This window comes from Poromitra crassiceps, assembly GCF_964638095.1.
Source record: "Poromitra crassiceps genome assembly, chromosome: 17".
Taxonomy (NCBI): Eukaryota; Metazoa; Chordata; class Actinopteri; order Beryciformes; family Melamphaidae; genus Poromitra; species Poromitra crassiceps.
In genome coordinates this window covers 30,288,577-30,315,956 of record NC_139635.1, presented here as the reverse complement: position 1 = coordinate 30,315,956, position 27,380 = coordinate 30,288,577, and the positions used below count along the sequence as shown (strand labels likewise).

At 44.3% G+C, this 27,380-nt stretch overlaps 2 protein-coding genes across 2 annotated transcripts; both read left to right on the top strand.

The window, feature by feature from the left end:
* Positions 1 to 6,387: 6,387 nt before the first annotated feature.
* Positions 6,388 to 13,825, top strand: asb10 (ankyrin repeat and SOCS box containing 10; the record flags this gene model as incomplete). The annotated part of the gene is made up of 5 exons (XM_083653902.1): positions 6,388 to 6,715; positions 9,068 to 9,335; positions 9,835 to 10,339; positions 12,434 to 12,547; positions 13,640 to 13,825. The coding sequence occupies 5 exons, from the start codon at positions 6,388 to 6,390 to the stop codon at positions 13,823 to 13,825; spliced, it is 1,401 nt and encodes a 466-aa protein (XP_083510028.1).
* Positions 13,826 to 18,185: 4,360 nt separating this feature from the next.
* Positions 18,186 to 20,048, top strand: gbx1 (gastrulation brain homeobox 1; the record flags this gene model as incomplete). Its single annotated transcript, XM_083653520.1, has 2 exons — positions 18,186 to 18,645; positions 19,534 to 20,048. The coding sequence occupies 2 exons, from the start codon at positions 18,186 to 18,188 to the stop codon at positions 20,046 to 20,048; spliced, it is 975 nt and encodes a 324-aa protein (XP_083509646.1).
* Positions 20,049 to 27,380: the final 7,332 nt, after the last annotated feature.

Genomic DNA, 27,380 nt, shown 5'->3' with positions numbered 1-27,380 from the left:
ATGAGGCTACGCTCCTGTATGTACCAGCTGACTGAGGCTCACAGAAATTGACTGTGTGCACTGTGGATGACATTTTAGTGAGCCTCGGTCAGCTTACAAGCATGCCGTGCCCCCTTTGACCTTGCCTTGTATTTTGCCCAATTTACCAGAGCTATGAGGAATAGCATGGATTGTGCTGAGAAAGAACTCTATCAATCAAAATCATCATTGGTAAATATAGCAAATAGGCCTAGACTTTAAAAAATAAAATAAAAAAATCCCTTTAAAATTGTTTAATGTAGCGATGATTTAACTTTCTGGAATAATTTGAGTGTGAAAACCCTGCTTCATAATCCAATTTAGGGCATCGCATCGGCCCTTCATGTGAGCTCTAAACGCAGTGGGAGAGGTGGACTAACAATAAATTAATCTAGATTCTAGTTTATACATTTAACAAACAAATAAAAAAAAATCAGTTTTCTGCAATTTTACATAGTATTCAAAAACTTTGTGGTGATTATTTTAAAACTTCACTAAAGTATTATTATTGAAAATTACACAGTTATCAGACTATGTTGGCTGAATTGTTGACTTGAGTGTCTATGGGATGGGGGAGGGGGAGTCACATCTTCCTGAGCATTGTCTGAGGGGAGGCCCACAGATGCGGACTTTGAAAGCCCCTGGTGTAATGTTTACAGTATTTTGTCCTTAGTGCCTATGGGGGGGGGGGGGGGGGGTGATGGAGGCTACAGCTCTAGGGAAAAAGCTGTTTTTCAGCCCGTTTGTGGAGATGCTGATGGAGAGGTTAGAAGGTTAGAACAGCCTTCGAGTACCTCCAGGATATTGTGCCACAGAACTATACCCGCGACCACAAAGACGCCAAGGCTAATGCTTCTGCTAGCAGCTCATTATCTACCAAACCGAATGTCAAAGATCAGCCTCGAGGCAAGGCGAAGCAAGGGCAGAGGAAACCCTCTGGTAGCAGCAGTAAGGAAGATTCTGCTCACTCAGAGAAACACACAAAGTCCTGCGCATCAACGCTGACAGCGGAAGAGCAGAAGAAGAACAGATACGCTGAGATCAGAGAGCAGGTGGTTTTCTGCAGGACCCAAATCGGAGTGAACTACAGTTTCCATCTTCCTTCAACTCTCATGACCGCCTGCTGGTCCAGCAGATCTCCAAGGAGCTGGTGCTCAGTCATGAGAGCAAAGGGGAGGGTAAAGACAGATGCATCACTGTCTCCAGACCACTGAGGTCGAAGCCAGCTGAGGAGCCGGCACAACCAGCAGCTGTCCAGGAGGAGGAAACCCAGAACCCCAAGCGGGGCCTTTGTGCGAACCTCCATTAGACCTGAAAGGTTTACACTTGGAGCGAATGAAGAGGGAGCAACAGAAAAGGGAAGAAATGCCCTACAAAAGAAGCATCAGGACAATGTACCCACTGCCCAATCTACCAAGAAGCCCAAGTCCGCGAAAGGGAAGAACTTTACCAAGACAGGTGCCTGTGACATTGCTGCTGCCGCCGGTGCAGATGATGACTTTGACACACTTATAAGTATTGTGATGAAGGCTGACAGCGTGTGCAGTTTCGTCAAATGTAAAGCCTCTGTGCTCACACCAGCTTAGTGGCCTTGTGGTTTGAGTGTCCGCCCTGAGACTGGGAGGTTGTGAGTTCGATCCCCGGCCGAATCATACCAAAGACTATAAAAATGGGACCCATTGCCTCCCTGCTTGGCACTCAGCATCAAAGGGGTTGGAATTGGGGGCTTAGATCACCAAATGATTCCCGGGCGCAGCACTGCTGCTGCTCACCGCTCCCCCAGGGGATGGGTCAAATGCGGAGAACAAATTTCGCACACTCAGGTGTGTGACAATCGTTGGGACTTTACCTTACCTTTACCACACTTGGACAACTTTCCTATTTTGCAATAGGCAATATTGTCTTAGCCACCACATACCAGAGGTTCACGGCTGTAGAGATAAAGTAACCCCAAAAAGAAAGCCTATCTACAAAGGAAACTGGACTCCAAACTGAAAGACATGGCATGCCAAAGGAAAACAAAAAGCAAAGACAAGGAAAATTAAGTTATTAAAATTAGATGTACAATTTAATCGAACTGAGGGCTGATGCAAGATTAAACAATCACTTATTGCTTAACAGTGGCATCTTGTTTGAAATGTAAGGCACCATACTTGTAAAAAAAAAGATGACATAGTATAAGACATCACTGATCATGTCACAATTAAGACATCATCAGTGGGTATAACATCGCAGTCACCACTGGCCCACTCGATGACATCATCAGTCACATCACTCAATGATTGTGGGGCATAACATCATCAGTCCAGGGGGGGTTGCATGCTCAGTTGATGGATTGTGTACCAGCTAGGGCTGGGACAATTCACTTATCTCCCGATTAGATACTATTATGATATATTTGGATGCTGATTCGATATGTATTGTGATTCTACAAGCATTGCTGTGTACTGTCTCCAAGTTGCTTTGACTGCACCAAGTCATCAGGTGGTCGATCTCCCGCCTGTACGCAGACTTATCCCCATCAGAGATGAGCCCTATGAGGGTGGTGTCTGCGAATTTCAGGAGCTTGACGGACTGATGACTGGAGGTGCAGCTGTTGGGTGTACAGGGAGAAGTGCCGCTTCCTGTTCGTCAGGAAGTCTGTGGACCATCTGCAGATGGAGTCAGGCACGCCCAGCTGGGAGAGCTTCTCGTAAAGCAGGGCCGGGATAATCATATTGAAGATTGAGCTAAAGTCCACAAACAGAATCCTGCCGTAGGTTCCTGCAGTGTCCAGGTAGTGGAGGGCCGTTTATGGCATCATCTACAAACCTGTTGGCTGTGTATGCGAACTGCAGGGGATTAAGGAGTAGGTCCATGATGGATTTGAGGTAGGACAGGAGTTCTCATGACTTCATGACCAGAGGTCAAGGCGACAGCCCTGAAGTCTTAGCCCTCGTTCACACCATATGCCAACCCTACGCTGAAGCTACGCATCGCTATGGCAGTTTCATTTCAGCGTTCTTGTTAACAGGTGAGACTGTTCACACCAGCCGCACGCCACGATACGCTGAAGCGATAGTTTCAGCTTCTGTTCTATTTTTCAAGCGTGCAGCACGGTGCATCCGAGCTGCCAGGCATGAAGTCAATGCAAGTTGTGAGTGGGGGGAGGGCGAGCCGAGCGAGGCGCTGAGGAAAAGAGAGTGCTTCTGGCTTGACCGGTTTAGCGTGGCACTCAGCTTGTTAAGCGCGCTGCTTCTGAATATCGCCGGGTGTGAACCAAGGGTAAGTGGCACGCGCCGTGTCTTTTTAGGGATGGGGATGATAGTTGAGGTCTTGAAGCAGGCTGGAACGTGGCATGTCTCCAGTTGAAGATGTCTGTGAACACTGGGGCCAGCTGATCAGCACAGTGCTTTTATGGCTGAGGGTGAAGCTACTGTCTCTACACATTGGTCAGATCTCCCAGACAGGATAAGTTTGCCATCGGTAGTGTTTGGTTCCAGAATCACGTGAGGAGACCATCTCCTTCATCTTCTTGTCCCAGACTGCGAAGCTCAGGTTGCCCAGGTGTTTGGCCTCGTCTATCAGAGCTCCTGAGACTGGCTGTGGATGCTCCAGGAGGGGGCACTGGACTCTTTCCAATGTAGCCTTGTAGTTCTGCAGGACCAAGACATCTTCAGCATCCAGCTCCTTCTGTATGACTCTGACTGTGTCTGAAAGAGCTGCTATCTCTCTGCTCAGACCATCAATCTTCTCCTTCATTGTCTGACTCTTCTGCTCCTCTTCCTCCCTCAGTGCAGTGATCCTGGCCTCCTCTTCCTCTTGTAGAAACTGGCGAAGCTTCCTAAACTCCTCCTTAATCTGCCTCTCTGTGCGTCGGGCCTGTTCCTTCATTCCTTGAACTTGATCATCTGACTCCACCGGAGTTCCTCTGCCTCGAGCCAGTTTCTTGCGCTTGGCTTTGGGATTGGAGCGTACCGGGACCCTCCTTTTGGGCATTGCTGGCTCGCGATCACAGTCAAGTAGTGTAGTACCTTAAACTCACACCACATTATAGCCTCACCTGTATGACATCACTGGTGATGTCACAATGTCTATGACCTCAATTGTGATGTCATCAGTGATGTAGCTCGAGCCATCAGTTTGAAGCTTAAGCTAAAAAATGTAAACAGTGCAGTACACCCTCCCAACCACTGAGCTCCCAATTGATACATCCGGCGCTGTGGAGCAGTTGAAACCCAAAATGACACAGCCGAAGAAGGCTGTTTTTGAGCTTCAACTTTGGCTCTGACATGTGAATAAGGGCTCGGTTTTGGAGCCTATCGTTGGAAAACAACATTGCGCAGGAGTTACGTATGTTTTTATTCTTATTGATAACGTATATGTACCTTGAGACCATTTTAGCCGATGCCTGCAGTTGACTCAGGGGGTGCTACGCCGAGACTCAGTCTGAAGAATGAAGGCTGAGTCTCGCGTCCAGGCTACTAATTTGCATGAACAGAAACACACACACACACACGCACGCACGCACACACACACACACACACACACACACACACACACACTTGACCTCCATGCCAAATGTCAGTCCTTTGCCCGTCAGTGGCAGCTAGTGGCACGTCAGTGGAAGCTAGTGGCACGTCAGTGGAAGCTAGTGGCACGTCAGTGGAAGCTAGTGGCGCATCAGCTAGTGGAAATTCAGTGACAGCTAGTGGCACTTCAGTGACAGCTAGTGGCACCTCTGCGGTATATAAGGAATAGTAGCTAGGTACCTCAGATATTTCACTTTACTAAAGGGTACTTGAGATCTGTAAAGGGGAGACTCGAACCAATTTTCATTCAGATAAATTGAGTTGAGAGGTCAAGGGACCTTTTTTGAAATAGTTTTCCCTCGCCAAAATTTAACCCATGTTTGGAGCATTATTTACCCCCCTTCACGACAAGTTAGCATATTATGCATGGTAGCAATGGATGTCTTAGGTCTTCTAGTTTCTTCCGATAACAGGATCTCCACTGTAGCTTTGAAAATGACCCTGCTACAGCCATTTGATTGCGGAGATCGGGAGTGTTGGCAGACCACTCGCGGCCCACCTGCAGTACCTCCATTGCCCACTAGTGGGCCGTGGCCCACAGTTTGGGAATAACTGGTGTAAGGCATTAGGGTTCCTAAATCCAGTTATCACATTACAGTTACTAACCAAACACTTAAGTCGTTACTTGTGTTGCATAAATTCTTCAATTTTCAGCAGGATCGCGTTTGAATCTGCAGGATTATGGAGAAAACTTAAAACGTGCTTTCATGCAGTCAATTGCTCAACACAACAGGTGACTGTAAAGGCATGTCTTTTTCGTGCTAGAATGGATGGTCTGGAGGGACAGGGAGGAGTGACAATTGGTTAGGTTTAGGCATGAGTGACGATTCGTTGGTTCAGGCCAATCCGGCAGTCCCTCCAGCCGATCCATTGTATCACCACCACCTTTCATCATAGGAGTTGAGGCAGTCAGATGCCGGGGGGAATGGCAGCGCGCAGTCTAGAAATTTTGATGGGTGGATATAGGATGAACTGATTCGATTTTGCTGGTCAAAGGTCAAAGTTCAAGGTCACTGTGACCTCACGACCGACAGGTTCATGCTCATTAACATGATCTCTCAGGAACTCCTTGGGGGAATTTATTCAAATTTGGCTCAGACATCCACTTGGACTCAAGGATGAACTGGTTACATTTTGGTGGACAAAGGTCAAAGTTCAAAGTCACTGTGGTCGCATGTCTATCCCATCAAGGAAGGGGGTGGGGCTAGGTAAAAGGGGCCATAGCTAGGGATAGGAAGGTCGAACTTTAAAATAATATACTGTATTGGAAAAGTGGTTTTGTTAAAGAAAATAGATGTCAGTGTGCAGGATTTGCTGAGTTTGAGTATGGTGAAAGGTGTACACCAATATTGTACTTGATTTATGGACCAAAGATTACCAAAAGCATTAAATGCCTTGGTTAGAAATCCATTTTGGACACCCCTCTTAAGCAATTAATTGTAGCCTCTGTGATTTCAAAATTGCATTAGTTCATATTGCGAGTTTTCCCCCAGATTAATGATTCAGCTCTAAAACATTACATTGAGACTGACAGAGGCCTCATGGCTGTAACTTTGCTGGAGCAGGGTGGGTATGTGAGAGAAATAAAAATAGCCTCACGTGTGTCACACTGCAGGGAGGGTCTCAAACTGGATAGCAAAACAACTCTGTGTACCAACCCCCCACGAGCAGCCAGCAGGCGGACAGACAGTGGACACTAGCCAGAGAGTGACATAAAGACAGAGACGAAGAGACAGGCCTACGATCTCCATCATACACATTTTCCACTGCCGGATTTCTAATTGAGAAGTCATTCAGAATGTCGCGTGGCAGTTTCATGTTTACATCCACGGCCCTGCGCTCATTCCAACTGGACGAGGACATGCTGGAGAGACACAGGTACAGGAAGCAGCAGCTGTCCTCCCACCACTTCAATGGCTACCTGCTGCAGAAGGAGGCCAGGGACCGAGTGGTGCAGAGGAGCAGCACTGCCCTACCGCCAGCCGTCTGCCACGACCTGGTCATCCAGAACGCGCTGTATACAGGAGACCTGGAGGCCATGCAGCGCCTCTTCCCCCGAGGCTCCACAGCCAACTTCATCATTGAGCCACAGGGAGGGGACATGCGCTGGGTCTCCAGTGGGGACGGTAAGAGACCAGACTAACATTAACATCTCTCTTCATCAGGAAAGAATGTCCAACGTTCACAGCATTCCCTGGAGATGAGCATAGCACATCAGACGATTTGGAATTGGAACAGAAGTTCTTAATCTAGCGGCAATGACAGAAGATGGTGATGTGCGACTGCCAGCATCTCACCATGAGGCTATATTTATAGCCACAGTAATAGTAATGCAGTATTTATAGAAACGGTCCAGCATGTGTCCTCCAAATAATCCAACTTATTAGTTATCATCTTGTTTTTTTTGCACAACAGGATATATACAACTGGAGTCACATGTGGCGCTTTACAGTAGACAAAATAAGTTTTCTGCTCTGTTATTTTGGGATAGCGTTGCTTCTTCAGGTCATGTGTAACTGCAATGGCTTGTAAAGCTGCAGGACACCGCAGTTCATGTTCCAGACTACAAGCTACGATTATAGATATAGACAGTGTTTTATTGATGGGCCTCGTCAATGGAATTTCCATCTCCAATAAATACCCATGAGTGCATAGGTTCCACTATATGCAGACTGCAGTTCGGTGGATCATGTGCGAGTGAGCAGGTTACATGCCACTGCACTGGCAGGGTTCTACGGGTCAACCACAATATCACATAACACGCCCCTGAAATAGCCCCGTGTGAACAAACGAGCTGCATAAGTGCACCACACGACTAAAAGCATTTCAAAACAAACCAGTTCGCTACAGATCTGCATTGCTATACAGGTCTTCATTGCTATAGGCCTACAGATCTTCATTGCTATACAGATCTTCATTGCTATAGCTCAGCTTGTGCAGGATGGCTTATGTAGCACCGAAGATCAAGTGGCACAAGCCCAAGGTCTACCGCAACGATGTGATCGCCACGGCGCAGGCCACAGGTTGTATCCTGCAGTTCTGGAACTCCCTCCTCGTGGGCGATGAGCTGACTCTCATTAGCATCATGGATGACGACGAGTATGCCTACCTTATTGATGCCACTTATGACACCAGCAACATAGAGGAGTGGAAGAACTTCAGATTCAACGACAGAGGACTGAGTAGGTCTTCCCATTACTTTGGCGTTAGGTCACGTTTGCCACAGGTGTGCAACAGATTTGTAATGTATCTTTTGCTTGGTGGTGGTGCCTGCTTCTCCTATCAAGTTGGGGAGTAGCCTGTCGACAGATTCTGAGTCCAGGGCATACTTTGAAAGTGGTTGTGATAAACCACAACATAACACCCCTGGTTATATAATTATATCTTGACAGAATTTCAGGAAGTTTAATTTAATTCAGTGATTCCTTGTTTTGTTTTTTGTATTATTATTTTTTTCTTGCCACATATGAGATTAGAGGTAGGCCTAGTGTTATATATTATTAATACTGAATGAATACCATAAAATGTTACCTTTCAGGTGGTATTTTTTTCCAATATTTTATTTAAAAAATTGTATGAAACAATACAAGACAAACAGGCTCAGACACAGGGAAAAAGAAAGAAGGGGGAAAAACATACATATAGGCCTACATCATTGACACTTAAGATTGCAATGTGGAGCTACCAGCTGCTCAAGGCGTTTATGTATGTAATAAAAGTGCTTGGGATCTCATGCAAGGGGTCCACAAGACACCAGCCGGGCAAGCTGCCAACCATCACCCCCAACCTCAGTCACCTGTCATTCTTAACCTCGTCAAAGTAGGCCAGAAACGGTTCCCAGATACTTGGGAACCTCCCAAGCGAGTTGGTTACTTTTCAGGTGGTATTAACATGTAATCGTAAAATGCATTATCAAATATATTTGATTTGTTTATATGTATACCATGCAACTTGTTAGGGCCCTTCAAACGTAAACAGTATCTTTTAGTTCTGCCAGAGCTCTTTATATAAGGAATATCAGTTTGTAAGAACTAAAAATGACTTTAAGATGAAGATGTTTTAGATAAACGGTTTGTTGACATTTGTATTGTTTGTCAACATTGAAGCAAAACAGGCTTGTGTTTTGAATTAAGGAGCAATAATAACAAAAGAGCACTCCTACTCCTCAAGAATATGACTTTGATGTAAAAAAAAAGAAAAAAGAAAAACAGTTTGTTTACATTTGAAGGGCCCTCAAAAAGTTGCATAGTATACCTTTGTTTATCGGTCTTTGATTCATAATGTTTGATTCTAATATTTAGCAAGTCAAGAGAACTTCTCCTAGAAGTGGAATTTCATAGAATTTATTCGAATCAAATTCAGTTTCCTTTTGCAGTGTTCAATTCCAATGGAATTTTCCATGCATTCTCGGTTCAATTCATGAGTGGCTCCAAGGTCTACAGAGTTGACTTTGTGCACCTTCTCCCCCCTGCTGGCAGGACTGTGGTCACTGACGTATGAGCAGGAGCTGACCACACCGCTCCACATCACTGCCGGCCGAGGCTTCACAGACTGCCTGAGACTGCTGCTGCAGCGCGGGGCCAACGTGGAGCTGGCCCCCGGGGGCTCCACCGCCCTGCACGAGGCCTGCGAGAGCTGCCACCCACAGTGTGTCCAGCTGCTGCTGTCCCATGGCGCTAACGCCAACGCCGTCAATGAAGACGGCCTCATGCCTTTGCATGTGTGTACTGATCCAGAATCCCTTGAGTGAGTAAAGCACCGTGTAATAATAATAATAATAATAATAATAATAATAATACATATGACTTATATCGCGCTTTTCTAGTTACTCAAAGACGCTTCACAAACAGTATAACATAAAACTTTACACAAATACACACACAAATACACAAAGAACAAAAACAAATATGGGGGTTGCAAAATGAAAAAGGAAGGTGGAGGTAGAAGTCAGATATTGTAGGCTTTCTTGAAAAGGTGGGATTTGAGTTGACATGGTTATTCCTCATAAGAAAATCATTCAATTGAAAGAAATTCTAGGCAAAGGAGAACCATGGATGTAAACAAAATCATGCACAAGTTTTCAGAAATAAGCTTTTTACACTGAAGTATTATTGGATATTGGATATAACAGATGAAAAACTGAAAATGTTGATTCATATTTTTGTTCACTAGGAAAATACTTCCAAGAGTATGTGGGAATATTCCTTGTTTTCTATCATACAGAGCTCTGTCATTCTGTCTGCAGATGTGCCAAGAATCTCCTCCAGTATGGCGCAGCAGTCAACGGGCGAAGTCTCGAGGAAGACGACACTCCCTTGCATGTAGCGGGCAGGAATGGGCTGGCAGGTCACACTGAGCTCTACCTGCGCTACGGGGCGGCTTTGGACAAACGGAACGAGGAGGGCATGGCGCCCCTCAACGCCGCCTGCTGTCAGCCGCAGGAACTGCAGGAGCTCCAGCGTTACTTCAAGGTGTGCCAGCTGCTACTGGAGGCCGGGGCCAATGTGAGAACTCTGGACCAAGACAAGCAAAGTGCGTTACACATGGCCTGTAAGAACGTCAATGCAGATGTGGTGGATCTGCTGCTGGCTAAGGGTGCCGACGTTAACGACATGAACTATGGCAGTGAGGCCCCCATGCACAATATCCTGAAGGTAGTGGGCTACAAGCTTTCCCATGAGCCTGAGAGGATCGTCCGCGCTCTGCTCAACTATGGGTCTATTCGGGTTTGGCCTGGAGCGTTGCCTCTGGTAGGAAACGGAATGCTGAGAAACACAAAACACTAAGAAAACGATAGGATACAATGTGACACGGTCTGGTGAAAAGGGTACCAAGAAGGCAACCGTGAAATCGCACAAATCAAGATAAAAGGCTGTTTTTGTTTGTTTTTATAGTACGCAAGTTGAGATGTTGAAGAATGCACTCAATATAACAACAGTTTTAGGATCACTAAATACTGAATGTGTTATGCAACTAAGCGTGTTCATGGCAAAGCAAGCTTGTTCACCAGCTTTCAGGGCGATTTTCTCTGAATGTTGCTTTTAGGAGGATGAGCATTCAGATAAGCATGCAGGAGCGCTGCTGGTACCCCACAAACCACCAGTGCTCTTTGAAGGGAATATTAGTCGAAGAGAGAGGAAGACCAAAAAGGCATAGAAAATCGAGGTCCAGGGCGTCTGGGTATTATAGGCAAAAGCACTCGCCTATGACCGCAGAGACCCGGGTCAATTTCCCGTAGCGCTACTTCCGGCTTGGTCAGACGTTCCTACAGACACAATTGGCCGTGTCTGCGGGTGGTAAGCTGGTGGGTTATGAGTCCTGGTCGCTGCACTAGTGCCGCCTCTGGTCAGTCGGGCGCCTGTTCGGGGGGAGGGAAACTGGGGGGAATCGCGTGATACTCCCACGCGCTACGTCCTGCCGGTGAAACTCCTCGCTGTCAGGTGAAAAGAAGCAGCTGGCCTGGCGACTGCACAGGTATCGGAGGAAGCATGTGCTAGTCTACAATTCTCCCCAGATTGGCAGAGCGGATGGGGCAATGACCAGGACAGCAGGGGGAATTGGACAAGTACAATTTGGGAGAAGAATGGGGGGGGGGGGATCTAGGTCCAGGGCTTTAATTCATTGGGCTAGCCGCTAGAACTTCTCTAGCGGCTAGAGTCATTAAGATACATCAACGCATGTCAGCTTGCACCTTTTTCAGGACTACACCCTGGATTTTTGTATGCCTTTTTGGTCATAAGTCTTCCTCTTCATTCAAATAAGCATATCTTCTTCAACTATTATCAGATTTCAATGTATGACACATCATTTGAAAGCTTACAAACGGCACTTTCATAATCTGTAAAAAGTGAAAAATGACCTTGTCGTAGACCTACTTGTTACCCAAAACACCAGCCCCTGTCATAACTACTGTATATACACTCATAATGTATATGGGCTAATACATTGGGCTTCTGTAAGAATGCTCAGCTTGGATTATAGCACAAAGGAATGTAGCATAGAATACTGTGTATTGGTAAATATATAGCAGCATGAAACAACTTGACATGTTCAAAGTCCGGCCCGGGGGCCAAATGCGGCCCCAGGACTGATTTTAAATGGCCCGCGGCTTGTCTCTCAAAATATATTATATGTGGCCCTCCACGCAGTATTGGTTAATCAAGTAAGTTCACTTTGTGTTTTTTTCTGTTCAGCTAACGATGACGGCACTATCATACAGTTTGTAGACAAGCACCAAGTTGGAACTAATGTTTTCAGAAGGCAAACAAAATCTTAAGAGTACAATTGTATGTTTTTTTTATTATTATTTATTCAGTTAGTTTTTCATAACCCATATGATGCGAGTAACAGCTGGCCCCCAGGTATGTTCACATTATCTAATCTGGCCCCCATTCAAAAAAGTTTGGACATCCCTGCAATACTTGATTCAGTTTGACATCATCATCAAGTACTGTAACTGTAACTGTAAGTCTTGGGTAAGACTGTGAAAACACTAACCGATGTCTTGTCATATTCCAGACTTCACAACTTCACTTACATCCAAATCATTCCAATTTCATGACACAACATGAAGCGTTGCACTCTCTGCGGGGAACAGACTACAACTATCACTGAACCCACGTGCACCAGACAAAATGCCTGCTTCCTAATTAGGCAAGTGTTAATAGGAGATTAATTAGCGCTAATTGCATAATTTCCAGTTAAACCCCTGGAGGGAAGACCAATCTGTTCATTTCACAAGTGTTTAATTACTTTATTTTCTTCCATTCAGCTCAGTCACAAACTTAAATGATTAGTGTAGGAATGCCATGGATTTGTTCTGAGCTCTGATGTCTTTTTTTCAGGTGTTGAAGCACTGCTGTGGCTCTCCACGCACCATTGAGGTTCTCCTGAACGCCTACAGCCAACTCAAAGTCACAGACGCCTGGGTCGAGGCCGTGGCCCCAGAGGTCTTTAAGGCAAGTTCTTTCAATAGTTAGTTCATGACCGTGAGTTTTTGAAGACAAATGTTTTTAGATTTATGTCACCCCATAGCCAGCAGTATTTTATGCCCATGTTCACAAACTTTTTCATGCGCAAAAAAATACATAATAATGAATAATAATTAATTATGCAATTAATTCTTGGCAGGGGGAGAAGTCTCTCAAACAGCGTTTAGACCACGATACGTCACTAATACACTCCACTAAAACCCATACTGATTAAATTAATCTGGGTCATATATTCAATGGTAGGGGAACTGGTTTACAAAGAAAATGGATGATTACACGGGTAATAAAAATGTACAAAGAAAATGAAATTTAATTGCAGGTTAGACAGACTGAAGGTCAGAGAACCTTCATCATAATGGCAGTGGCACAAAAGGACAATATTGGCTCAATATATTAGCACGGCAATATATCAATGCAACCTTATCTATAGGTATATTGGTTGAATGTGAATATCTATTCATTCTGAGTATAATGAATGCACCACATTTATTATAAACTATTAATTCAAATTCAATGACCAGTGTTAGGCAAGTAAGTGTAATTAGTTACTTATTACTTGGTTTCAAAAGTAATTACAGGTAGTTAGGTTACTCGTTACTTTACTATATTACTTTCACTACCACCCTTCCGAAAAAGTAATGTACAACCTGTTTAGCCAGCATCTTTTAGGATTTAATCCACTTTATTGGAACAATAATTAACCTTGCAGGAGGAGTCAACAATCATTCAAACTGCATACTTTTTTTTTGCCTACCTCGGACAAAAAACGAATTGTGTTCTGGCAACGCAGTGGTCTCGCATAGCCTATCTCCAAACTTCCTTTTAGCGCTGCGCCAGCGCTGGAGAAAGTAATGCAGTAACTTGAAGTTACTTAGATTAGTCATATAATTACTTTTGTTAAATTGTAATCCCTTACATTACTAGTTACTGGGAAAAGTAATAAACGTTACTAAGTTACTGCTCAATACTGCTAGTGAAACACTGTAAAGTAAAAAGTAAGCTAAGTGAAATCAGAGCCTCACCAATTAAAGCAATGTTGATCTGTCCTGTGTTAAATAGGAGCATCAGGAGTTCTATGAGTCGGTGTTCTCCTTGGCCCAGACCCCTCGCTCGCTGCAGCACCTGGCACGCCACAGACTCAGGACCCTCCTGGAGCGCCGCGTACACCAGGTGGTCCCCAAACTCCCCCTGCCCACCTTCCTCAAGAACTACCTGCTGCTGGAGTACAGAGGCTACGTCCACTGAGAGCAGTCAACCTAGTGTTGGGACAGCCATCAACACAAATGGGCCTTCACAGTTTGTGTTAGAGTGGCACACTGTGCTGTTTGAGCTGATTATTTTTCTGCATCACTCCATGTATGGACAGCCTACAGCAGGTATGTCCAAAGTCTGGCCCGGGGGCCAATTGCGGCCCGAGGACCGATTTTAAGCGGCCCACGGCTTGGCTCTCAAAATATACTATGTGGCCCCCCACAGTATTGGTTAATCAAGCAAGTTCACTTTGCGTTTTTTTCCGTTCACCTAACGATGACAGCACTATCATACAGTTTGTAGACAAGCAGCAAGTAGAAACAACACAGGCGGAACTAATGTTTTCAGATGGTAAACGTGAGTATAATTGTATTTGTATGTGAGTTGTTTTTTTAAACCCAAAAGCAGCTGCGGCCCCCAGGTATTTTTTACATTATCTAATCTGGCCCCCATTCAAAACGTTTGGACACCCCTGGCCTACAGCCAGTTGTAGGTCTAGTTAGTGTGAGCCTTGGTGAATGTGCTGTTCTCAACACAATTCTTTCGACACGTCAAAATCTAGCATTACAGTTCACCAGTATATTGTAGATTCATGTGCCACACTATTCATGAAGAGTAAGCAGTTGCTTGGTTTGTTACCTTGATCTCAGAACAAACCTAAATATTTTATTTTTCTTTCAACCACAAGAGGGAGCTATAGACTTGAGGTGATAAGTGTACAATTGTATGAGTTTATATTTTACTTTTCTTTTTTTATGGCACTTTTACTGCTGCTTTTGATAGGTAGGAGGCTACAAATTGCTTGTGTTTTTATACATATGGATTTTCATTGTTGTTTGATGTTAAATAATGATGCACAATGTGCATGACAAGTTTTACACTAAGGATTGTTATCAAGGATTTGCATAAATAATAATTAGGAATGATATGATTGTAATTGGACATTTTATATTACATAGGCTTGTGTTAAATAAAATATTTCACCATCACTATGCAGGCTAGAGCCATTGCTCATTTTCTTTTGCCATATGCATTATAAAGTCAGAAATGACAAAAGGAATAAAAAAATCACAATAGCCTATGTTAGAAGGGTTCCCTGTGAGGTGCTTATTCCCAGCGGGATTGGCTAGCAAGGGGCCCAATCCGGGACCGATCAGGCCGCCCGACCTCCCTGGAGCTACCGCAAATAGTGACATCATCAGCGAGGGATGACATCACAATGAGGAGTGATCACATGGCGATTGATGGTGACGCGAGGCTGAGTGACATCATCGATACGATGACCTCATTGGTGATGTGACATTCTTAGCGGTGATGTCACCAGAGAGGTGACATCATCAGAGCTATGAATACCTCACGACATCAGGAGTGATGTCATAATCACTGATGACATCATCGGTGAGGTCATAGATTACCAACTGTTAAATACAAGTTAGTTTTACCCATCACGGGAAAGGGTTTCAGGACAGAGGGAGCTACGAGTCAAGCGAAACACCCAACGGCCTGAATGCCCATGCTGACCACCCGGAAGAGGGCCCCATAGCGTTAGGGGACATAGGGGTCGAGCAGCGGGCGGCCAGGGAGGGTTCTAGGAGGAGGTTGAGGGAGACCTCTTCCATACAGCCTGTCATCAAGCAACGCTAAAGTTAAAAAAGACAAAAGGTTTTAAATGACAGAATATGCAACTCCACAACCACATTAAAAGACGTTAAATAGCATTTGTTTTCAACACATTTATACTTTTATCATATATAGGCTACATATATATACACACACACACAGGGGCGTCATGCAAGCCAACAATCTGAGGGGGCGAACTCTGGCGCCGCCCGGAGGGCGGCAAAAAATTTGGGGGGTTGGAAGCCAGATTTGGAGGAATATCTAATTTTAAATTAACAGACTGAGCAGGTGTAACCATAAGGCTATTTTCCAAACTGCTCAGCCTCCTGGAAAGATCCATAATCACCAGACTAAGTACATTGCCACTGCCCAGGCTCAATGGAATTGACAAAAAAGGGAGACCACATGTTTCAAAGCAATGTAACACAATGTTTATTTTGGCTGGTATTGCCTTTTCAGAAGGTAGAAATCTTTCCTCTAGAGCAGGGGTTCCCAACCTTTTTTGTGCCAAGGACTGAGATACATGGGAAAAAAAGTCGCGGACCGGTTGTCAATTCTAATGGTTTTAGTTATATATATTTACTCACCAGGTGGCGACAAAGGGTAAATAACAGCCTTTTGTGTTGTACTGTATGTAGCCTATACAGTATTTATGTTTTTGTTTTAACTACAAACATACATAAACGTAAACTTGAAACTATGTTTCAACTACCATACACAGCCTATAATATTATAGCCTATGTTTATAATTTTTTTTTTTTTTTTACCTCTCAAAAATCTGAGGGGGCAATTGCCCCCTCAGATTTTACAATGGGCATGACGCTTCTGCACACACACACACACACACACACACACACACACACACACACACACACACACACACACACACACACACACAGTTACACCTGTCCTTCATATAATAAAATATAAAAGTTGAATTAGACTGTATTAGGCATGAACAAATCAAGAGAGAAATGGTAGCCTATACCTGCAGGCCTTCATCAATTTACCCATTATGATAAATATGACCCATAAACTAAAATGTGCAGTTTATAATTAAAATTAGTTATGGCTATTAATTGGTCAACAGGCATCATAATGTGTATACCCTATCTCTGAAAAATAATAGCCGGGAAAAAAAAAGATATAGGCTAGCCTACAAATATGAATCCTGTTTGAATAAAAATTCTACTCTGGCAACAAAAAGGGGGAGTAAAAATTCGTTCCAAAAAAAATGGTAGGTAGGCCTACTGTAGGATGTGTATGGTGTTGTGTTAAAAGGGGAGCGAGGCTCATATATCACTGTGCGTCAAGGGAAGAAAGGGAGAGGCGCTCAGCAAATAAGAACTTATTTGGTTTCAATAGATCAAAGAGAGGTGCTGCTGAAGTCATTTGCAATTATAAGAATTAGCCTGGCCTGGCCCTCCACGGCTAATCAGAGCCGGTGGTGATATGTGTATGTCCTCCTGCAATCACACGACCAGGGGAGCCCGGGCACCCAGGACTCAATAGGGCTAATCATCATCAGATCCCATTGGCAGTTAAACGGTGAAATGATCTACGATTAAATTGTCCCATGCATATTTTGATTATAGACGCATGGCGCAAAGCGCATGCCAAAATTATGCGTGCTTTAATGCCAAATGGCTATGGACATGAGAAACCTTTGGGTTTACTCGTGACAGGTGATTGGTCAAGTGTATTATGTTTAAGTTTGCATTTCAGACCATTTGAAATCAAATTTTCATCCCAGTTCAAACAAAGTTGAAAGTCATTCAGATTGAATTTGGGCCACTGTTGCGTGTCCGTATTGCCGTTGACCTCGCATAAACGCCTTTTATCCTAATCTAATTTCGCACAGGGTATCTCTCTCCAGGGAACAATTGTTGCAGCACTTTTTTCCCCCTCCGAGGCCAAACGCATTGTTTTAGCCTTGGAGAACAGAAAAGCCTTTTCCCTCAAGAGAGGAGAAACATCTGCCTCTCCTCCCTCCCGACTCCGATGCCCATCGGCCCCAATATCTCAACAAAAGGCACCGTTGTTTTACGCTGTCCCTTGAATCCAGAGTAATTACTTATCATCAATCAAAATTAATAATAGCTGATTGGGTTGGTGTGGTCAACGATTATAGAAGGGGAAGGGCTGGAACAGTCTCTCACACCGTTTTGCAGTCAATGTGAACCTGGCAAAAGGGGAGGAGGACTTGGGGGGGGGGGGGGGTGCGACCCGTCTATTTGGTCTCCACTGGGAAACTACCGCCTCTCAAGACGGCCAAAAAGTCAGAGGCTGAATAAGGAAATGAAGCGTAATTTGAGGAAGATGGATGAGCCCCTAGGGAGACACCCCCTTTTCATGCCTCTTGTATTGCAGATGATAACCAATGCGCTCTCTCTCTCTCTCCCTCTCCCCCCACCCATAGGAGAGGGGCGGGGGGAGGAGTTGCATAGAGAGGGAGAGGTAGATAGATAGAGGGAGCGTGTGTTTATGTCTCAGTGTGTGACAAATAAGAGGGAAAAGGTAGCGGTGGGGCAACAAAACAAAGCGCCCACGACTGTCGCATATTGAGTGAAGAGATTCGGAGCAGCGGTCCACTCCCAGGCATGACAACACGGCCGAGGACCTACTTTAAACCCACTCCATCTTTGCACTGAGAAGTTTTGCCATTTTTGCCCAGGAAAGGACACCTAGCTGCTTTTTAAGTTCCCACCCAATAAAGAGAAGTCTGCCTGCAAAAATGCAGCGACCAGGCGTCCATGGGACTGCGTTTTCAATCGATTCCCTCATAGGGACCCCGCAGCCCAGACCGGGACACGGACACCTGCTCTACACGGGCTACCCTATGTTCATGCCGTACAGACCTTTGGTTATTCCACAAGCTTTATCCCATTCGCCTCTATCCTCTGGTATACCTCCACTGGCGCCTTTGGCATCGTTTGCGGGACGTCTCACCAACACGTTCTGTGCGAGTTTGGGACAGGGGGTGCCGTCCATGGTAGCGCTCACCACGACGCTGCCAAGTTTCTCGGATCCACCCGACAGTTTCTACCCGCCCCAGGAGCTGCCCGGGCCGCGTTTGAGCGCTGTCGACCCCGGGGCGAGAAGGCAGGAGAGTCCGCATTCCGAGGAGACAAGACACGCCAGGGACAAGGGCTCCGAGCTGCTCAACTTCTCTGAAACTTTTCAGACAATATCAGGTAAAGCTCGGCGTCTTAACCTCTTATACATTTTCATTGTATCCAGAGCTCTAGAGTGATGCGTAAAAAGTAACCACCGTGCGTAAAATGCGTAAAAGCAGAGATTGCGGTCCTATTGAAAGTCTCATTGAGAATCAAATCACTTTAATTTTAATCACTTTAGTTTAATTTACATGTATGCTCAGGGGTTTAGTGGAGGGTTAGCCAACCTAAACTCATGAAGACAACTTAGGCTGCCATATGGAATTCATACATCATGGTAAGTAGTATCAAACCTGATATGATAGGGCCTTTTAAGAGGCAAATAGCCTACAACAAATTAACCTTAATCTTTTCTTTTAATAGCCAATAGCCGTAATTGTAATTTATTCTAAAGATTTTTGTTTATATTGGTGATTGTTTGCTTTATAATGATCATGGATTGGAGGATATAGCCTAGTTTAATTACCTTTTTATTTACCACTACATCACTGTGTGCAATGCTGGCAGTGAGTTTAGAACATACATTGTTAAATGATAGGAAAATAAATTCCACTTAAACCTGTAGCTACTCTTTTGCTAAAACGTGTCTCATCGCCAACAATGAAAAACAAACCAAAGAAACTCAATTTCCAAACACAGGCCAACAATATAGCCCAATAGTATCCAATTAAGACGTTCTACCAATTACCAATGTTTTTGTTAACATTTTAAGTCATCTGCAGTGGCTTGTGTCTGCAATAGATAGCCCACTTAAAAGTTAGGCTAATGAAGGCCAATGAAATGGTTGATGTCAGTCGTTGTAAACTCCAATCAACTGGATTAAGATGTAATTGCTTTTGGCTTGCATGTTCATAAAGACATTATCTAATGTGTGTGCCCCCCCCCCCCCCCCCCTTCACATTTTAGGTGAGACCAAATTGTACAGCTCAGACGACGAGAAGCTGGACCTAAAGTCGGCGGACACGGTGTGCAGCGACCGTGAGGACAGCTCTGCGGACAGCGAGAACGAGAGTTTCTCGGATGGGAACAACTGCGGCTCCCTTTCCCAAAAGAGCAAACTGAAAACCGGCTCTCAGGAGGCGCTGCCCACGGGCAGCTCGGCCGGGAAGAGCCGCAGGAGACGGACAGCCTTTACCAGCGAACAGCTCCTTGAACTTGAGAAGGAGTTTCACTGTAAAAAGTACCTCTCTCTCACTGAACGCTCCCAGATAGCACACGCACTTAAACTGAGCGAGGTGCAGGTGAAGATTTGGTTCCAGAATCGCAGAGCCAAGTGGAAAAGGATCAAAGCAGGCAACGTCAACAACCGGTCAGGAGAGCCAGTGAGAAATCCCAAAATTGTGGTCCCCATCCCGGTGCACGTCAACAGGTTCGCTGTGAGGAGTCAGCATCAACAAATAGAACAAGGAACCAGGCCATGAACTACAAATAAAAAGAAGAAAAAAAGACACTTATTTGACTCTATGTTCCACTGATTTTGAACGCATGAAGCACAAAAGGAGGATTCCGTTATTTTGAGACTGAGCAGATGTCCCCAACCTCCAGAGAAGAAGAGGATTTTGACGCGGACAGATCATCTTACTTGGCAATATGCTCTCGTTTTTGTATTTATTGTTTTGTGAATATGTAAATATATATGGGTCAATATTGGGCACAAATGGGCACTATTTAGATGAGACTGTAAAATATTCTTTTTTATGTATTTATATGTAGGGCCAAAATGTTCTGTTGATTCTGTGCATGTCCTCTTTTGGTGAAGCTATATTCAGATTTTTGTTTTGTGTTTTGTACGATTTGTTGACCACATTTGCATGTAACTTAAGACGTTTTTCATTTTGTTTGGCAACTATTTGCTAGCTATTTGTGGACAAAAGATGTGAAGGAAACATGACCAAACAAGGGACACCTGTAAAGTATATTGACCTAATAAATCGATTTATACGAAATCTTGAATCCAGATTGAATCGTTATTTTGAATTAGAATAACAATGGTTTAAAAATGGGGAAATATGACAGTGCTCTGTAAATGATTTAAAACAAGAGAAAAACGACCAATGTGGCCCACAGAATTCAGACCTATTGATTGATAACATATCCTGTGGTCTAATGATAATAATACTTAGGCAATATATATGTTATTAACCAAAATCTATTTAAATTTAAATGAAAAATTAGCAGGTGTTTGGATCTTTTGATATAAATATGACATACATAACGATATTTCTGACTTTCAAATTAGAGATAAACTCATCATTGAAGAACTAACATATTTATAGTTAATCACTAGGTCACTGATTGTCTTTAGTAGTGAATACAAAATCGTCCAGCTTACCTCACATAGATTTTAAGGACTTGATGTTGCAAATTACATGTTTTCCAGTTAAATGGTAGATAGTCTTTTTGTTAACAGTAGGCTACAGCAGCAGTGACATGGATCTCTCTTTAGGAGGCCATGTGTCTCAAATTGGACTGATGGATCCTCATTAGGTCACATCCAACATTAATGCATTTAACTATCAATCAACTAGGGAAGACGACTAGAGGCACACAAATTTAAATAAAAATAAATAAATAATAAATATTTAAAATTAAAATAATGGTAATAAAAATGACACTGGAAGAAATTACAAATTTTAAAATATAGCCAATTCCTAATGGTAGTGAGTCTTAAAATCTAATGTCATCAGAAATGTACAACAATAATAATAATAATAATCTGCCAATGAAATGTAATTGTTTCAATTGGATATCAACTTATTCCAAGGATTGTCTTGAATCAAGTGTCATTTATACCAGGAGAGATCTGCCTCATCCTGTCTCATTTAAAAATTCTGACATTTGTTTCTAGAAAAATCCTGACACAAGTGAGCCTGCATTGGAAACAAGTAGACTTTTCTTACACCATTTCGACAATCTTTCAGCTGTTTTAAGCAAAATTTGATTTTATGACAGAAAATGATACTAGATGGGTTGTTAAAATGACTATATTTTTACAGTGTTAGTGTCGATTGTGCAAACCTATTATTACTATTTAATAAATGCATGTCATAGGCTACATGATTATTTGTACCAACAGACCTTTGCAAGTCTATATGTGACATAGCCTACGCAAATAAATGTGATAGCTTTCTGCCTACAAAAATTCTGAGAAGTTCAGCAAAATTAAAATCCTCTGAAACGATTATAAAAATAATGTTGTGGTCTTGCCAGATATCTATCTAATTACAGGAAAGGGAAAGGGGGCTTGGAGTTTTATGCAAACTGCCTGGTGTGGGTTTGCACGGTCTCTGAACTGCTTCCAGAAAAGGCTCATGTTGGAATAATTTCACTAAAGCCACACTTCAGATGGGAGACAGTGATTGGTTTCCTTATTTCCAAAATAGGCTTAGACCTCGAGCCATGCATAACATACTCACAGCAGCACCTGTTGAAAAATGATGATAGGGCGAGATTCTTAAAATATTTTATTGGTATTAATATTTTATTATAATAACCAACACGCAGAGAGAATTACCTTCTCTCAACTCAGGATTTAGCCAAAAAACACAGGTTAATAAAAAGCTTTTATGCTTTAACACTGTAAGCTGAAGTCAATAATCATAGACAGAGCCTATATCTTAATTTGACTCGGGCCTGTCGCAGGACTGTTTCCGCCCATATGGATGTCAGTATGTCACATTAATTATGATTTGACCTCAGACTCTAAAGGGACATTTCATGACCTGGGCACCATGAGGAGCAAAGTTGATTTCATTGTACACCTCATGCGTCAAGATTGTGACACTTGGATGGGGATTCAAGGAGTGATGATGTTGTGAACTAGCAGTGGAAGTTTTATTATGGTCCAAGAGCTGACTAATATACACTGTCATTTCCACGACACTGTGCCAGAGTGCAAGAGCTATTTGAGTCTGGGTGATCTTATGGAGGCGACAGTGAAGAGCCCTGACAGAGCATTATACATTTTCAATATCTTGTGTCACTCTTCTATTTCAGGAGTTTCCTTCGAGAAACGAGATTCTCTAGCATGACAGTAAAGCTTGCTAATAATTATTATTACTGAAATGATTAACTTCCATGAAGCCTGCGCTGACAAAACAAAGTGGCATTAGGCACTTTATAGGTTGTGATCATAAAATTAATTTGTTAATCCTTAATCTGTGCTGTTTTAATAATCTCTCTGCCATTAAATCTACATTATCTCCAATGAACACCTCACTCTCTCAAGACGGTAGTGTCATTTTTACCATTTTTGGTCGTTGAATCGTAAATTGACAGTTCCATCCAGCAAAGACGTTAAACCATTTCCACAGTCCCACCTGGAGAGAGAGAGGGGGGGAGAGAGAGAGAGAGACACACACACACACAGACAGACACAGATAGAGAGAGAGAGAGAGAGAGAGATCTCATTACTGGTGGTGGAGTGAGTGCGGGCTGCTCGCCGCGGACTGAGGCCTGACTTGTTGGGAGGGTCCGGGCGGCCCCGGCTACAGTGATGTATGGGCAGATGCATCAAATCGCACAAGATAAACAAGCGATGAGTTTCATCAGGGCCATCATAGCTTTAATTTGGCTGCCTAATGAGTCAGATCTAGTGGCGGAGATAAGAGTTGTCAGAGGCCCGGCTCTAATGAATTTCTTGCCACTTGTAATCAAGGTTGCCTGTCTGAGGGGCGATGATTTATGGAACCCTGGAGGATTCCCTCGGCCCTCAGCCTTCATTACAGCTAATGCATTCTCAGGCAAATTAACAGAGAAACGCAGGCACAAGCCAACGGGGAGGGAGAGAGAGTGGGGGAGAGAGAGAGGGAGAGGGGAAAGAGAAGGGGCGAATGGGGGCGAGAGAGAGAGAGAGAGTCTATGGAGAGCAGGGAGGATGGAGAGGAAGATAGGGTTGTTGTGGCTATGAAACAATGAGACCCGGGTGGCAGCCAAGAGAGAGATGTACTGAAATCCGCTGGTTAGCGAGTGGTTCAAGGAGATGGGTGAAATGGACACGGGGGCAGTCAGAAGGGGCAGGGTGCAACGTGGATGTATGTGGTAGTTGCTGGTCAGACGTGATGGAGAGGAAAGTGATGAATGGATATGCGGGGGGGGGGGCTTGTCAGGGAGGGACTGAGGATGAATACTCATGAGAGATGGTCAGATAGAGAGAGAGAGCAGAGTGGATATAATTACTGTTTAAAGAGGTTAAAGGGTGGGGAGAGGGGGCATTTGGTTCTGGTTAGGATGAAAAAGACATGAACACACGAGGGGAAAAGGCCTGGCAACCTGTCTGTGGAGGAACACATGTTAGATCAGGGATTCTGTCTGTGGAGGAACACACATGTTAGATCAGGGATTCTGTCTGTGGAGGAACACACGTTAGATCAGGGATTCTGTCTGTGGAGGAACACATGTTAGATCAAGGATTCTGTCTGTGGAGGAACACATGTTAGATCAAGGATTCTGTCTGTGGAGGAACACATATTAGACCAGGGATTCTGTCTGTGGAGGAACACACATGTTAGATCAGGGATTCTGTCTGTGGAGGAACACATGTTAGATCAGGGATTCTGTTTGTGGAGGAACACATGTTAGATCAGTGATTCTGTCTGTGGAGGAACACATGTTAGACCAGTGATTGATTCTGTCTGTGGAGGAACACACATGTTAGATCAGTGATTCTGTCTGTCTGTGGAGGAACACATGTTAGATCAGTGATTCTGTCTGTGGAGGAACACATGTTAGACCAATGAGTCTGTCTGTGGAGGAACACACATGTTAGACCAGTGATTCTGTCAGTGGAGGAACACATGTTAGACCAGTGGTTCTGTCTGTGGAGGAACACATGTTAGACCAGTGATGCTGTCAGTGGAGGAACACATGTTAGATCAGTGATTCTGTCTGTGGAGGAACACATGTTAGACCAATGAGTCTGTCTGTGGAGGAACACACATGTTAGATCAGTGATTCTGTCAGTGGAGGAACACATGTTAGACCAGTGATTCTGTCTGTGGAGGAACACATGTTAGACCAGTGATTCTGACTGTGGAGGAACACACATGTTAGACCAGTGATTCTGACTGTGGAGGAACACACATGTTAGATCAGTGATTCTGTCAGTGGAGGAACACATGTTAGACCAGTGATTCTGTCTGTGGAGGAACACATGTTAGACCAGTGATTCTGACTGTGGAGGAACACATGTTAGACCAGTGATTCTGACTGTGGAGGAACACACATGTTAGACCAGTGATTCTGTCTGTGGAGGAACACACACGTTAGACCAGTGATTCTGTCTGTGGAGGAACACGTTAGATCAGTGATTTTCTTCTCAACCAGTCTGTGGAGGAACACATGTGTTAGACCAGTGATTCTGTTCTCAAACTGTCTGTGGAGGAACACACATGTTAGACTAGTGATTCTGTATGTGGAGGAACACACGACCAGTGATTCTGTCTGTGGAGGAACACACATGTTAGACCAGTGATTCTGTCTGTGGAGGAACACACGTTAGACAAGCGATTCTCTTCTCAACCTGTCTGTGGAAGAACACACATGTTAGACCAATGATTCTCAGCTCAACCTGTCTGTGGAGGAACACACATGTTAGACCAGTGATCCTGTCTGTGGAGGAACACATGTTAGACCAGTGATGCTGTCTGTGGAAGAACACACATGTTAGACCAATGATTCTCAGCTCAACCTGTCTGTGGAGGAACACACATGTTAGACCAGTGATCCTCTCTGTGGAGGAACACATGTTAGACCAGTGATCCTGTCTGTGGAGGATCATATCAAGGACCCTCATTTATTAGTTCACATCAGAGCCACGGACCCCCATCTGATGAGATTTTGTATCTCTGACCCAAATCTGAGAATATTGTCCAGAATTCCATTACTATCTGTAGAGATAACAGAAACTATGATCAAACAATCATTCTTCTACATTCTCTAATTGTGTTCACTTCTTGTATGAAATAATGGTGCAGTTGAACCTTTTGCTGGGGACCCCCTGGAACCCCCTCAAGGACTCCTGGTGGTCCGTGGACCGCACATTGAGATCCACTGTGTTAGACAAACCGCTCTTCAAACTCAACGCCACTTTGACGAAACCCTCATGTTGTGACCGATCACGTGTGACTGTTGGCTAAACAGACTGCTGGATTGGCCCGTGGCCAGGAGCTGCTACATGCTATGGAAATATGGATTTTAATGTTTGCAAATATTCTCTCGTCAGGTCTTTGTGTTGCCATCCATCAGCTTCAGACCCACCTCTGCAATCTGGGAGGCAATTTGTCCAAGAAGAGGTGGGCGGCAGAGAGCCCTCCTCACTGTTTAGCTGTTCCTGATGAAATATCAAAACACACAGCCAGGTTCACACAAGCACCAGCACAAACACAAGTGGCTGGGCTCTGTGAGAGTATAGCAGGGACACAGTGAAGCCATGCTAATAAATACAGATATAGTATATAGACAGATTATTTGTGTGTGTGTGTGTGTGTGCTAATATATCTCTGGAGAGGTCAAATCAGTATCAGTTTAGATTGATTTGGGTTTAGCTAGCACTGTTGCTCCTGCGTTACATTGCTGGCTTGCTGGGGAAGCTAAGCAGGTTTTTTTTTTTTTTTTTTTTACCTTTATTTATACAGAGAAGTCTCACTGAGAGCAATGCTCTTTTTCAGGAGTGCCCTGTTCACATTCACACACACACACACACATTCATACCTGGAAGCTGACCAGTACAACCGCAGTCTGATCTGCAGGCCACTGACCAGCTCCACTGGAACAGTTGGGGTTAAGGGCCTTGCTCAAGGGCACCTCAGTGGTGGTAATGAGGGAGGGGCAAGTGCTGTCTTTTCACTTTCCCCAACCAGATTGATCCTGCCGGTCCCGGAGATTGAACCGACAACCTTTCCGGTCACAAGCTGGCTGTGGTCAGTCCTCAGATGGGACACCATTCGATGCTGGAAGTGGTGTTGGAGGACCAGTAGGGGGTGCTCTTCCCTCCGGTCTCATGAATAATCTCCTATATGCCCCAGGGCAGAGACAGGAAGGGGGCCATATCTTACTCCCGTGCAAGGCTTATCTTTGCTGGTTTCTAGCACTCAAATGGGTCAGTACATTCAGCGACCCAGTGGTAATTGATAGAAAAAAGGGGAGATTTTCAGTGCTAGAAGATAACGCTTGCCCTTGCACTGGGCGTAAGATATGACCCAGGGACTCTGTCCTGTGAGTGAGCAGCGGCCTTCAGATGAGACGTTAAAGCGAGGTCCTGACTCTCTGTGGTCAATAAAGATTCCCATCGGCACTCTTAGCAAAGAGTCGGGGGGTGTAACCCCGGTGCCAAGGTGGGTGCTACACGTCGGTGCTGGATGAGTAGAGTTGCTCCCCACACATGCACGATATGTGAGGCACTTTGGGTACCTTGAAAAGGGCTATGCAAAATGCAATCAATTGTGCAAGGAAGGCATTGCAATCTCAGCATTTGAGCATCAGTGTGTGCATGCATTGTAGTGGCATCTCAAGCCGGCACTGACTGAGGAGGAAGAGGAAACACCAGAGAGAATCAGGTGATAAAGTAGAACAATGAGAGCCAGGAGAGAGAGGAAGGGGATGGAGATATGCTTAGACAAGATTAGTAGAAAAGAAGAAGTGGATTAGTGAGGGCTGGACTCTTCTGGACATTGAGATCTTTCACTTTCCCCCCAGCCTGACACTAAGCCCCGCTCTTTATCTTAATCCTCTTTCAGCGACTGTTGGGGGTCTCC